At 24.4% G+C, this 13,485-nt stretch overlaps 1 protein-coding gene across 1 annotated transcript in view; it reads left to right on the top strand.

Moving 5' to 3' along the window:
* Positions 1-10,030: 10,030 nt before the first annotated feature.
* The window catches only part of LOC145846488 (uncharacterized), a gene marked incomplete at its 3' end in the record, with an annotated part of 29,231 nt that continues 25,776 nt past the window's right edge, over positions 10,031-13,485 (top strand). Inside the window, exon 1 of the mRNA XM_082953245.1 lies at positions 10,031-10,138. Coding sequence (XP_082809371.1) covers positions 10,031-10,138 — 108 coding nt within the window. The remainder of the gene's footprint in view (positions 10,139-13,485) is intronic.

The following is a 13,485-nucleotide window of genomic DNA, read 5'->3' as shown; positions in this document are numbered from 1 at the left end:
ATTTAAGTTTACACAAGTAAAATTGTTTGAAGTTAAAACTATGAAAAATCGAAAGCAGTTCATGTTAACTTTTATAAATTTTTGAAAAAAAAACCTAAAACATAAATCGTAAAAATTGAAAGCTATGTGATCAAGAAAAAAATATGAAAAAATACTAAGTAAAAAAATTAACGATTACTATAAAAACATTTCTTTTATTTACTGTGTTTTCTAAATTAATCAAATAATAAATATTTAATGACTTTGTTTTCAAAGCCTACAAAAACTTTATAGTTCTTTAAACATGTTAATTAAAAACTTAGTTAAAGTAAGCTAAAACTAAGCAACTTTGAGATGTTTAAGAACAGTAAAGTATTTGAATTTTATTTAAAAATACTAAGTGTTTATTTACATTTGTTTCAAAAGTTAATTGTTAGTTTTAAAATTTTGTTCAATACAAGTAAAAAACAAAAATATTATAAACTGCATTAATTTAGTGTTTCTTTATGCTGGATTTTTCATAATTGTAAATATTTTTTAGATGCTCTATTGGTAATACTTCGACAAAAAATGTTTTATTAACTCTGTTTTAATTTAAAAGATATTTGACATTTAAAAACAAAATTAATTTTGCTTTCAATAATGGTTTAAACTTAGTTTTTTAAATATATTTGTTTAATATGTTTTTCAATGCAAAACAACAAACATAAGCCGAAAGAAAATAATGGTAACTATGGGCTTAATGTAAGTACAAATTTATACAGTTGCTAAAGTAAAATCATGAAAAAAACAATTTAAAAACTAAGGTTACATCAATCTTAGTTCATTAACGAACTAATAAAATTTTAGAGAAAATACTTTAAAGTTTTTTGTATATATATTATATATTAGAGAAAGTAAAAAAAATTGAGCAAAAAAGGCTTTATTTCTGTTTAAAGTTTGAATGCAACAATTTAATTTGTAAAAATCTAAAAGCAACTATAAGTTATATAAAAAGATGTGTTTAATTCTACTTACAAGTTTGATTTACGTTAATTAAAGTAATTATAGAAATAACTATAAATAAACATATCTGCAATATGATCTGAATTCTCTCAAATTTTTAACGGTTGACTAATTTTGTACTATATCATTTTGTTATGTAACAAAGCAAGACCAAGAATTTTTACAAAAAATATTCAAATATAATAAAAGGCAGATTAGAAATAGAAAGTTTAGAGTTTGCATCTTGCCACTGATTTGCCCCCAAAGTGGTTTCAACATGTGAAAACCACTTTTGGTGCTAATCACCTGTAAGATGACAAAATATCATCAAAACCAACCGTGGAAGTGTAAACTTCCTTATAAAAACTATACTTCTCAACATATACGTCATAGCAGAAGTCTGTACATCAAAGTTTGTTAGACAACAGATTTACATATTATTGTTTATTGAATAAAGTATATTATATGTATTTATTATTTTATATAAATAAAAAGATCTAAACTATTAGAAGAAAAATAACATATTTTATTCTTTCAAGACTTTATTATACAAACTTAATTTCGGTCTCAGACCTCGTCAGTGCTTATATAAAAAGTCTAAAAGTATATGTACTAGCCATGGAAAATAGTATTTGAACAGTTAATTAAAAAATTTACTTAAAACACAAATTAAATTTTACTCTTAAGTTTGAATTTATGGTGAAGTTTAAGTTTTAGTTAAGTTTCAAAATCAAAATAATAATAAGAACCTAGATGTAATCTTCTTTTTTTGCTTTCAGTGATTTTTAATAATAAACATTACTTAAATAAAAATGTAGTTATAGTAGTAAAAGAGCTTTAAGTTAATTTAAATTTCTGATTTAACTGTGACGTAGCTATTGAAAATTTAAATTAACATATGCTTGAAATAAATGTAAAAGTTTGAAGTTTTGCTTGAATGGTTTATATAAAAATTTTAGTTTTAGAAAATAGTAGCTACATAAAAACTTTCTAAGAGCATGCATAAAATTGATATTACGGACAAGTTATGACTAAAGTTTTGAAGTGGAGTTTTCTGAAGTGCGGGCAGGAATATAAGAGCTTTTACCGTTTATTTAAGTTATCCCTTCTGTCGGCTTTAGCAATCGCGACATTATCTAGTATGCAAGTACTGCAAATGCTTTGTGGAATTTTGGCTTTACCAATATGGTGGATTATATATCAGCTTATTTTATAATCAATGTTGTTATTTTTAAGTTTCCATATGTATTTTGATATTTCTGTGCCGTTTTTTTTTGTAGTTTTTAAAATCACTGATATAGTTGTACCATTTTTTTTGAATGTTTCACCTCTTGATCCCAAATAGTATTTTGTTTCGTTATCTGATCTGATTGTTGCTTTATATTTGACATGTTCAAATAAGTATTTATTATTAAGAGGACATTTATTTTTGTTCGACAGTTGCAAAGTGTTTCGTTTTGTTCATCGTTTTTTGTTTTTAAGTATTTTCGATTATATTTTTGGATTATTTTCTTCATATTGCTCATGAAGCTATATGAAGTTTTACAAATAATTATACTTATTATTTTGTTTAACTTGTAATCTTCTTTTAAATGTTTATGTGTTAGTTGTAGATTAGTTTTACCTATTTTGATTCTTACTGGCTGGCAATAGGTTGAGTTGAAGTAGGTTGATTTTTTTGTTTGTGTTGCTTTCTTTTTAACTTGATTGCTTTGGTGATTTGAGTATTTAAGTTTGTATTTAAAATTGGAGTTACTTCAAGCATTCTGGTATCCGGTCATTGATTTTTTGAATTGATTTTCTTCGGTTTTCGATTGTCTGTTGAGTCTATTTTTTCGATCATATTTGGGAGGTTCTTTTTGATAATAGACGGATGGTTTGAATGATTGTTAATGTAATTGATACTGGAGTCTTTTTTTTGCTTTGATTTAAATGTGTTGTTAGTAGTATCTAGAGATATATCGAGCAAAAAGTGTGTGTTAGCATTTTCGTTTTTTTAATTATTACTTAATTAGCTAACAGAGTGATTTTTTATATCAGTTCTTAAACTTTTTTAGTTTTTTAAAGTAAAATAAAGAATTTTCAGTATGGTACTTGATGACTGGGTAATGACTTCTTAATTATATTAAAAAACTGTCAAGTTTTTATTATTTCGTTTTTACAACTAAAATGTAATTTTATGTTTATAAATTTAATTAGGGGGACTCCCTAATATTTTTGAATTACCACAATGAATTTGTAAAACTAAACTAAAATAAAAAATATAAACATCAGTATCTGATATTGTATTAAATATTAAATACTCATTAAGGGAATGGGGGGTGGGGTCAACCTTGATTTTTACAAGTTCATCTTATTTTATAGAGTTTTATCTGAGCTATCAGAAAAATTTAACCACTTGAAAAAATAATTCAAAGTAACTTTTGAGATATGAGGGGGTCCTCAATAGGTCTTCATTTTTTATGCAATCTTCTTCAAATTTTCACAAAAAGTGTATTATTAAATTTTAAAAGATTAAATGCAGGATTTTTTTAATTTTGGAAAATAGAATTTTTATAAAACTTACAACTTAATTTTTACCATAAAAAAAATATCTCAAAAACTAAATAAGATTTTATAATTCTATAAAAACTGGCTTGTAGTTTGTACTTCAAGCTTTCATATAAGATCCAATGTTATATTTAGTAAAAATGTTGTCGGACCCCCCTACTCCCTTAATGCTTAATTTCCTTCAGTTTGTTTAAGAACCAAGTTCTAATTATATATTGTGTCTAAGTAGAGCTGGATTGGTATAAGTTGATTTTATTATTTTATTCATTTTTTATATTTTTTAATTTGTTTCTTGTATATAGAATTTCAAAGTGTTGTTTTGTCCTCATTGACAGTGTGATTAAACAAGTAGACATATTATTTTTCTTTTTTAATTCTTTTTTCTAGTTTTTTGTTTCAGGAGATAGAGATTCTAGATTTAAGTGTATAAAATACACTTTTACATTAGACATTTTTTTAGATATTCTGGTTATTTAATCTTATTTGTTATAAATTAGTTTTAGGTATACAAACAGTTATTTAACTCATTTAAAATACTTTTATTATTACTTTATTATTTCAGAATATTTGTTAGTTTTTATTATTTTATTTACTAAATTTAGTTGTTTAGTGTTGGGAGTGATTTTTTTTAGTAGTTTAAACAAATTCAATAAATTATTAGTGCTAGATTTTATTAATTAAAACTGAATTGTTTACAAATCTGTAAAACAAGTTTTTTTTTTGCTCTAACTTTCATTAACCTACAAACAAATATACTAAAAATTTAAAGTCACTATTCTTAAATACATGGTGCTCTTACAGTTTTATGACATTACTAACTCTCCCCCCTTATTCAGTTTTGAGATACTTGTTGCATTTTTGTGGTTGGTCTTGTAGAGAGGGCAACAAGAAAAATGTGGATGTACATGATCAATATTGGCAGCAATGGATTAAAAAAAGAGTACTTACCATTTTTAAACCTAAAAAAAATTGATGTATATATAGTTATTTTAAAGTTTTTGTTTTAATAATTTTTTTTATTATTGTTTTAAAGGTCGTTAGTAGCAGTTACAGGTAATTGGTGTGCAGCTTGATGACCAAAAGGTCTTTCTCCACACCAATCCATTGACCTTAGTTGTGAGCGTTCACATTTTTCTTTCTTTCTTATGGTTTGACTTGTTATAGTCTAACAACAAATCTAAATAAAGTTGTTGAAAGGTTCCTGTAATCTAGCTGTGACTAGAAAGTATGAAGTGGAATGTTGGGTCCAGGGCTATCTGCTTGTTCTGACAACATGCTGTACCTACCAGCCTTGGTACTCAAGCACAATAACTCTTGCAGCTAATATCTTTGTCATTAAAATTAAAATTCAGATTATCCTGGGCATGACGTTAAACTGTTGTGATGTATGACTAGTACACCAGGTCCTTGGACCAAACCTTTTGAGTGTACTATTTTTTCGTTCAATAAACAATATATTGAAATTTTTTTATGTTTTTATATACTTGTTTATACTAAAACACAATAATTCTAAATATAAACTTACCTAAAAAACTTTCAAACACCCATAAAATAATCACTAGTTCAGCTAATTATTTTTTTTTATTGGCAAATTAAAATATAGTTGTACTCTTCATTAATACTAGTCAATTAATTTTTCTAAAGCTAATTAAGAAATTTTTCATTTTAAACTAAGGGGACAAGAACATAAAGTTTAAGATTTCTTGAAAATCAAAGAGCTAAGAAAGTGCTCACTGAAACTATCACCAAAAAGTATTTGGTTTTAAAAAGGTGGTCAAAGAATTTAGTTGTAGTACATGGTGTACAAAAAATATTTTGGTTATAGAGTCGCACACACCATGGATACCTTCTATTGTCTTGTCTATTACTGCAAATAAAGTGAATACCACGTTCAGGTAAGTTAAATTGAACTAACTAAGGGCTAGTTATTTCTTGAAAAATAATCTATTATACAATAAAATTCATTAATCTTTTGTAGTAAAAACAATAACACTGAGCTATTCAATAGTTTACAAATTTAAAATAAATCTTAAAAACTCGGAAGCAGTTTTTTACTGAAAACTGTTAAGTAATAAAAATTTTCTTATTGATTGATAAGCAAAACAATGAACTTGAAATAGTTTTATGAACACAACCTCTAACAACTTATTTAAATATAATCTTAACTTAGATAAAAAACTCTAAATTACAGGAACAGATCACATATGCACAAGTTTTTGCACTTCAATTCTTCTGCACATGTGTCACTTAACACAAGAGGAAACTTGTGCAAGGGCAACATTTTAAAACTTGGTAACTTAAGCGGGTAGTTACATTTGCAAGGTGGATGTTTTTGCTCAGTGTCACTTTTGCACATACTTTTTTGCTTAACATCAAATTGTTAAATGTTGCTATGCAACTTTTACTCTTAAAATTTTGCTATGCAAATTTAAGCCGTGCTGCAAATGTGGCGTTCAGAAAAGTGCTCTCCTGCAAAAGTGACCCTACATGCAAAAGTGAAACCCACCCAAGATTAGAGAGACTTTGTCATACAACTCAACTTGTTTTCCAAAATGAAACCAAAACTTTTATACTAAACTATTTTCAGTAACAACATAATTCTAAATCAGCAAAACTTAATAAAAAAATTCATTGATAAGCAAAACTATTGTATTAAAAGTCTCCATAAAAATCGTTTATTTTGCAACTATTAACAACATTACTCAAGTCCCTATTTACAGAACTATTCATATAGTCAAGATCACTATGTTGGTGACTAAATAATCTTAGTAGCAGTAGCATTAACATAACAATAATCTAGAAACATTCTATGAATTCTAATCTCATGTACAAATATGTAGTATAAATGTGAATATTAACTATCTTATTCATTACCAGTTTCAGTGATAAAAAATACTGGCCTTTTCAAGTAGAACAAAAAGTATTTTTTTCTTACTGAAACTAGGTAGTTAATTAAAATATTTAATTTGCACATTTACTATTGTATTCAATTAAGCTCTTTACTTTACAGTAAATTGAATAATATTTTGTATTTAAGACAAATAACTATAATTTCATGCTTAAAAATTACAGTATTTCGAATGTATCAGATCTACAGAGTCAGTGCCTCAAATATGGAAATAGCTTAGATGTCACTTAAAAACTTAAGTTGTGCAGGACAAAGATGAAAGCTTATTTTTCAATTGAATTTTTTTTATTGATGTTCATTTTTTTTATTGATGCATGACAAAGTTCAAAATAATCTTCTAAAATTATTGATGACATTAATATTAGAAAAGTTTACAAAATTACCACATACCAGGAATTTCACGCTTAGAAATTATAGTGTAAGTCTGAATGATTCTTAACTTTTAGTGTTGGTTTTATTTTATTTTAAAAGACTATTTAAAATAAGCCTCATGAGAGTTATAATATTTAAACCTATTTTTTATTCAAAATCCTTGTGAACTTTATAGATCCTTGAACTGATTTCCAACACTTGGTTTTGAAACAGTTTTAATAAATTAAATTTACTTCAGTATCCAGTCAATCAACAACTCTGGCACTTGTAAACAATTTAAATAGTTTACAGTATAATCAAAATTATTCTTATTACACCAAATTTATATCTTTATCAACACCAACAGACTCCAGATTTTCCCAATGTAGTCTATTTTGGGAGCCATTTCAGAAAGTTAGAAAGCTGTGACTAGTAAAGAAGTCAGTCATAAGGCCATAATTTGAAACTTACACTATAATCCAGAGGTTTAAAAAAAAATTTATAGGGTAAAAAGCATAAAATTGGTTTTTGAGAACGCTTAATGGAGGGGATTACTCCAAAGTTTGGCATATTCTCATTATCTTTGTATAAAAAAATTATAATGGGCGCGAAATAATGGAGAGCTTGGGTGTGAAAATTACATCAATTAAATTATGCTTTTTATCTTCAATAAAACGTTTATCTTGGATATCATATAAACAACTTTTAATAAATACTATATATTCCAAATATTCATAAGTATGATTATCTTTAATAAATATTCAATCTGACTGATTTCTGAAATCACGCCACTTAAGTTTAAAAGTAAAATGTATCGTTTAGATTTTATGTTCTCAAATTACATCATCAAGTGTCTAATATTACATTCAAGCATTTCTCAGCTTGCATTTGCACTCTAGGTTTTTATGCTTATATAAATGAAATAAAATTATTAAATATACTAATATTATCTTTTTCTTTGTTGGTCTTCATTCTTACTTTTTAAACTTCAACATTTATGTTTTACTAAAACTTTATTGTCTGGTTAAGAGTTCAAACTGTAAAATTGTCTTTAATCACAAACTAAAATAATAACTATAGTAGTCTCAAAAACTTATATACAACTTCTTATAACAATATAAGTATAAAAATAATATGAAAAACAAAACTGTTGCAATTCTTTTTTTATTCAACAAAGTTTAAACATTTTTGTTGTAAAAAGTTTAAAGTACAGAATTGTTGTTGACAATTTTTGATACCAAGCTAAAGAAAAAATGTAAAAAGTACATTTTTGTAGATGTTAACAGGGTGAAATCCCTAAACTTAGCATTTGCTGGATTGATGAAAATATTCCAACTGAAAATTCAAGCAATTACCAAATATAGAAAATAAATTTAAGCCTAAAAATAAAATGTTTAAAAAAATTTTGTCTAAGGACCAGGTGCACAAAAAAACCTCTTTGTTATTGAGCTACAAATTAAAAAAATAGTTCAATTGATTTCCAGATAGTTAAACTATTACAAAAAGTATATACTAAAGTTGATGAGTAAATTTCAACCATCAGTACAATTATTTTATTAGTTTACTGTTTTTTTTTCCTTTTTTAAGTTTAAACTGTCAAGTGTTTTCATTATAGTTTAAATTTGCAAAACATGAATTTTAAAAAGAGGATGAGTTTTAGTTATTGGTAAAGTAATTTAGATGAACATTTGAGAAATCAATTGTTTCTAATTTGTTGATCATTGGGTTTTGATCATGCAGGTTTTCAAAGTGGCCATTTAACCTAGAAAATCTGAAATTTTAAACATTTTTTACATGTAAGACTAAGAAAAGACAAAAAAAATTATTCTATACAATGATACTTTTTGTGATATCAAAAATTTAATTATCATAAAACATATTGGAAATAGTATTACAGTATCTTTTTAATACTATTATACTAATTATGACAGTTTTTTCACCTATAATTTGTTTTTTGTATAAAAATAGATAAGAAAAATTGTTTTTTTTAAAATATTGAAAAAATTCTTAAAAACCTGTGACAGTTAAAACACTCATTAGGGCCTTTACCCATAAAGCCAAACAATTAAAAACAAACATTTTCCAGTTAATGACAAACTAAAGACATTATAAAGAAAAAAGAGTTTTACTCAGAGTTAGTATATTATATATTTTAAATAAAATTGTGATTATGAAAACAAATTATTGAATTTTCCTATAGTTTTTTACAGCTCAACAGTTAAAACCAACAAATAAAAAAATTATATAAATTTTCATATTGGTTTAAATTCTTTTCTTGTTAAAAGTAAAGTCGTTAGTGCAAAAAACTTATTGTGTTTTTATTTTGTGTACTTATTATTGTTTTTTAAATCAGTTGTATCTTAAAAAGTCTTGTCAAAGTTTTATTTAGATTGGCTGCACATATAGTAATAAAATTATGAAAGCAAAAAGTTTTGAAATTGTTTATTATTTAGAGATTTGGACGTATGTGCTAAACATTAAGTTTTAAAATAAACTTTAAAAACTAAAAATGTTTAAAACTTCTTAAAACTGTCCAATCAACTAAAACTTGCTATATATTTTAATCAACTTGTTTATTTAGTAAAGTAGCCAAATAGGACTAATAAATTAAAATACCAGAATCTATTTTACTAAAGTTTTTCACAATCTTTGCTGAAGTAAAGTATAATTAGAACTATTAGAAGTTTTAAATTGTTTTCAATAGAAAAAGAAGCAAATATAGTTAGAAAAATAATACACAAATTAAGGATTAATTAATAAAATGTAATTAATAAACAGAGATAAAGATATAAAAAAAAGAGTAGTAAATGAATATAAAAAGTTTTAAATAACATAAATCAATTGTATGTAAAATAATAATTTTTTTTTCTCAAAGTTGTTAATTTGTACACATTGATTAAAAAAACACAAACAAAAGTATAAAACTGCAAAACTTTTCTTTGAAATTATGTTTTTCATTTTGTTGAAACTAATTTAGAATTTTAACAAGTAGAACACTCTCCAATTAAATCATATATAAGTCACTGTTATTTAAGCTCAACATAATGTTTGACAGTAATTAACTAACATGCAAAAATATAAATGAAAAACTTTAAAATGTAAATAAAATGAATTTTCAATTTTAAAAAACATTCACTAGTATAAATGAACAACTGTAAATTTAAACAAAAAGAATATTTGATTCTAAAAAGCATGCACAAGTTAACACTATTTAATTTAAACAGAATATTCAACTATGTTAAAAATGCACAAATTAAAATGAACAACTGCAAGACTTTTGCACCAAATGTGTTTGACAGAAACAAATGCCAGAACTGTTTCAGACCAAGAGACACTCACGTCCATCTCTCCAAAGATCTTACGAAGGTTTGTTTGATTAATTATATGAAGTTTTTATGTGAATCACAAAAAAACAAAGTTTGATCTTCTTTTTTAACACCTTTTTTAACTTAGTCTTATTTTTTACATAACTAATACAGCTACCATTTAATATTTATTTGAAATTCGAAGTAACTTTTGAGATAGAGTTCTATAGGCTCTTTATGAGAGGCACAAACTAAAATGGCAAAAATATACTATTTCACTAAAAACATATCTACTCCTTCATTTTTGTGCAACTGTTTTAAAACTTACCCAGAGTGATTTTTAATATATTAAAATTATGAACTTACAAAAAAATTTTATTCATAACTTTTGTTTTAAATCTGCTTCCTACAAGTTTGTAAAGTTGTATAAAACATTCTCTGTAAATTTAAATTAAAATACTTTAAACATCATAGAAAAGATAGCTTTTTAGTGATTTTTTAAAAATTTCAAAAAAATTTGCCATGAAAATTTTTGATTTTATTTTTGTATCTGATTTTTGTACAAAACTAGTTGTATCTCAAAAGTTAAGGCCATAGGGGGGAATAAGGCATACTTTAAACAAGTTGATCTTATTTTATAGAGTTTTTTCTAAGCTTGAAGATGCTTTTTATTAATTTAAAAAAATCAAATTATATTTTGAGATATGACTAGTCAAAGTCGGGCCGCATGATAGGTTTCCTACGGGAAGGGAAAACTAAAACATAAAAAAAAGTCTATTTTTTTTAAATCTATCTGCTCCTACATTTTTCAAGCAATCTTCTTCAAACTTTCTCAGTATAATCTTTATACAATAACAAAAAAATTTAACTTTGGAATTAAAGATTAAGTTTGTAAAAATTTAAAAAAAAAAAAAAAAACACTTTTTTATTTTATTTTTGGAATAAAATTCTTATTTTTTTTCACCTTTAAAATTCAAAAGTACCTTTTTTTCCTTTTAATATAAGGAACATTTCCTGAAAATTTGAAGAAGATTGCTTGAAAAATGAAGGAGGAGATAGATTTTTAGTAAATTTTAAAATTTCAGAGAAAACTAAACTCATTTGGGGTCTATACGTTTGTATCGGAAACTTTTTACAAAAAATAAAATATCTCAAAACTTAAATGATCTTTTTGAATTCTATAAAACAAGCTTGCAGTTTGTATTTTAAGCTTTCATAGAAAAGCCAAAGTTAATTTTTGTAAAAAAAAATGTCAACCCCCTTATATGGCCTTAATTGAGTTTTTTTTCTATAAAAAGTATCTTGTAGTATATACTCTTAGCTTTCAAATAAGAATCAATGTAAATTTTTGTAAAAAAAATATTTGACCTCTATGTCTTTAAGGAAACTTTAGTTCCTTAAAATAAACTATATAACATAATCTTAATTGAATTAAAAGAGATATTTTTGAGAATATTGAATTTTTAAGCTTTTAATTTTTCAAACTTGATAGAGTGAGATCAAACTAATACAATGATAATTTTGAAAATAGTTTGAGAAAGGATATAACTTAAAGCCCCTGATTTTCTTTTATGCTTTTGCCATATAAAAATGCTATTATGTTCTGTTTCATTTTTTAAGCATCTACCTCAAATTTTAAGAAAAATTGTATTAAATTATATTATTTTGTAATAAAGAGATATTTTTTTTAAATTATTTTTTTACTCAAAATTATAAAATACATTACAATATGATTGATTATAATAAGTTTAATGATACTTATAAAGTTTTTAGAATGATCGCCTAAAATATGTAAGTTAATTAGATTTTAATTGAATTGGTCTTGTTTTGCCTTAAAAGTTTAATCTTACCACTAGAAATCATCCAATTTTCAACATTGTACCTTAATATCTCAAAAAACTAGTTTAAAATTTAAAAACCATTAAGACTGTTTATTAAGTGGGATCAACTTTTATAAAAAATGGCCTTAAATTAATTGGAATTAAAACACCATGTTACAAGGTAAAACAATATGTTTTGACAATTGCCCTCTGTAAAGTTGTTTAAAAATGATTTTTAGACAAACTTACTTTAATTTACTCTCAATATCCGTGAATAGTGTTAAACTAAATATTTAAAGTTTATATCATTTGTTATAGGATTATCAATTTTGAAACATACTGGTTTCAAACTTGTTAAAACTTTTACACAAACGTTTTTTGATCACAAAATTTTAAGTTAATTTTATTTATTGCTATCTGTGTGAGGACATCAATAAGGTTTGTTTTTAACTTATTTAATTAAAAAAATAAATTAAAATAGTTATGTTTAAATAAATAATTTATAATGCTATTTTGTTTAAAACAACTTTTTGTTACCTACATATGTATCTATTTTTTGTTTTTATTGAATAAGTACATTATTATGTTTGGTTTGGATATTTGTTCAATTATAGCTAAAAGAGAGAGTTCTTTTAGTTTGTCATAAGTTTACTCAAAACGTTTGAACTTGACTAAATATGCAATAAATTTGTAGATTTTTCTAAACTATCTTTTGAACTTTTCTAATTATTGATGCAGAAGAAAAATCACAAATAAAAAATTGACTGTGTCCTTGACGGATTTAAGAATTTTATATAAATCCTGATGTCCACATCTACAATAATCAGCCAATATTTATCTAACTTATTACTATTGTTTCACCGTTAAAACAGTTCATAAAGTACAATAAAACTGTCACTATAAGTAATAAAAAAAATTTAGACATAAAAAACTTAAACTGTTTATTTTTCATTGACCATTGTGCATTTCGATCAAGTGAAACTAAAATTACTTTAATTAAAATTTTTAAAAATAGTTGTTTTTTGAAACATGTTGTTAGCAAAAAACTTACCGTAGAAGTTTCTTTTGTATCTCTTTTTATTCATTTATATTTCTTTGATATCTTGAAGACTTAGATTTTATTTATCATATGCGTTATAATTTGTAACAAGTTAATGTAAAACAGTTTGATTTGTTAGCTAATAAATAATATGATAACATATAGTGTTTTATAAAAGTTAAATATGTTTTTTTTTATCAACACATTAAGCTATAGACAAATTAAATAACTAACTAATAGAACAATAAGTTTGTTAAGTCGTTGAAAACTATTTATAGTATAAATGGATTTTCAAACTGCATAATACCTTATTTATTACAGTAATTTAAAAGCTTTCTCATTACTTTTCCGTTTATAAACTTCCGTAAAAGTTTACTTTTTTTTTTTCTATAACCTTAAGCTTTTTGCTTTATACTTCTTTTGTTTAGTACACATGAAAAAATACTTAAAAAAGGTTTATGTACTAAAAGTTTTTGTTTAGCAACAAAAAAAGTTTTACTTAAAACATTGTAACATTATTATAATGTATTTATTGTTCAGTTGGGCAGA

Source organism: Thalia democratica, unplaced genomic scaffold, assembly GCF_965202585.1.
Source record: "Thalia democratica unplaced genomic scaffold, ktThaDemo2.hap1.1 HAP1_SCAFFOLD_470, whole genome shotgun sequence".
Classification (NCBI taxonomy): Eukaryota; Metazoa; Chordata; class Thaliacea; order Salpida; family Salpidae; genus Thalia; species Thalia democratica.
This window is presented reverse-complemented; position numbering and strand designations above follow the sequence as displayed.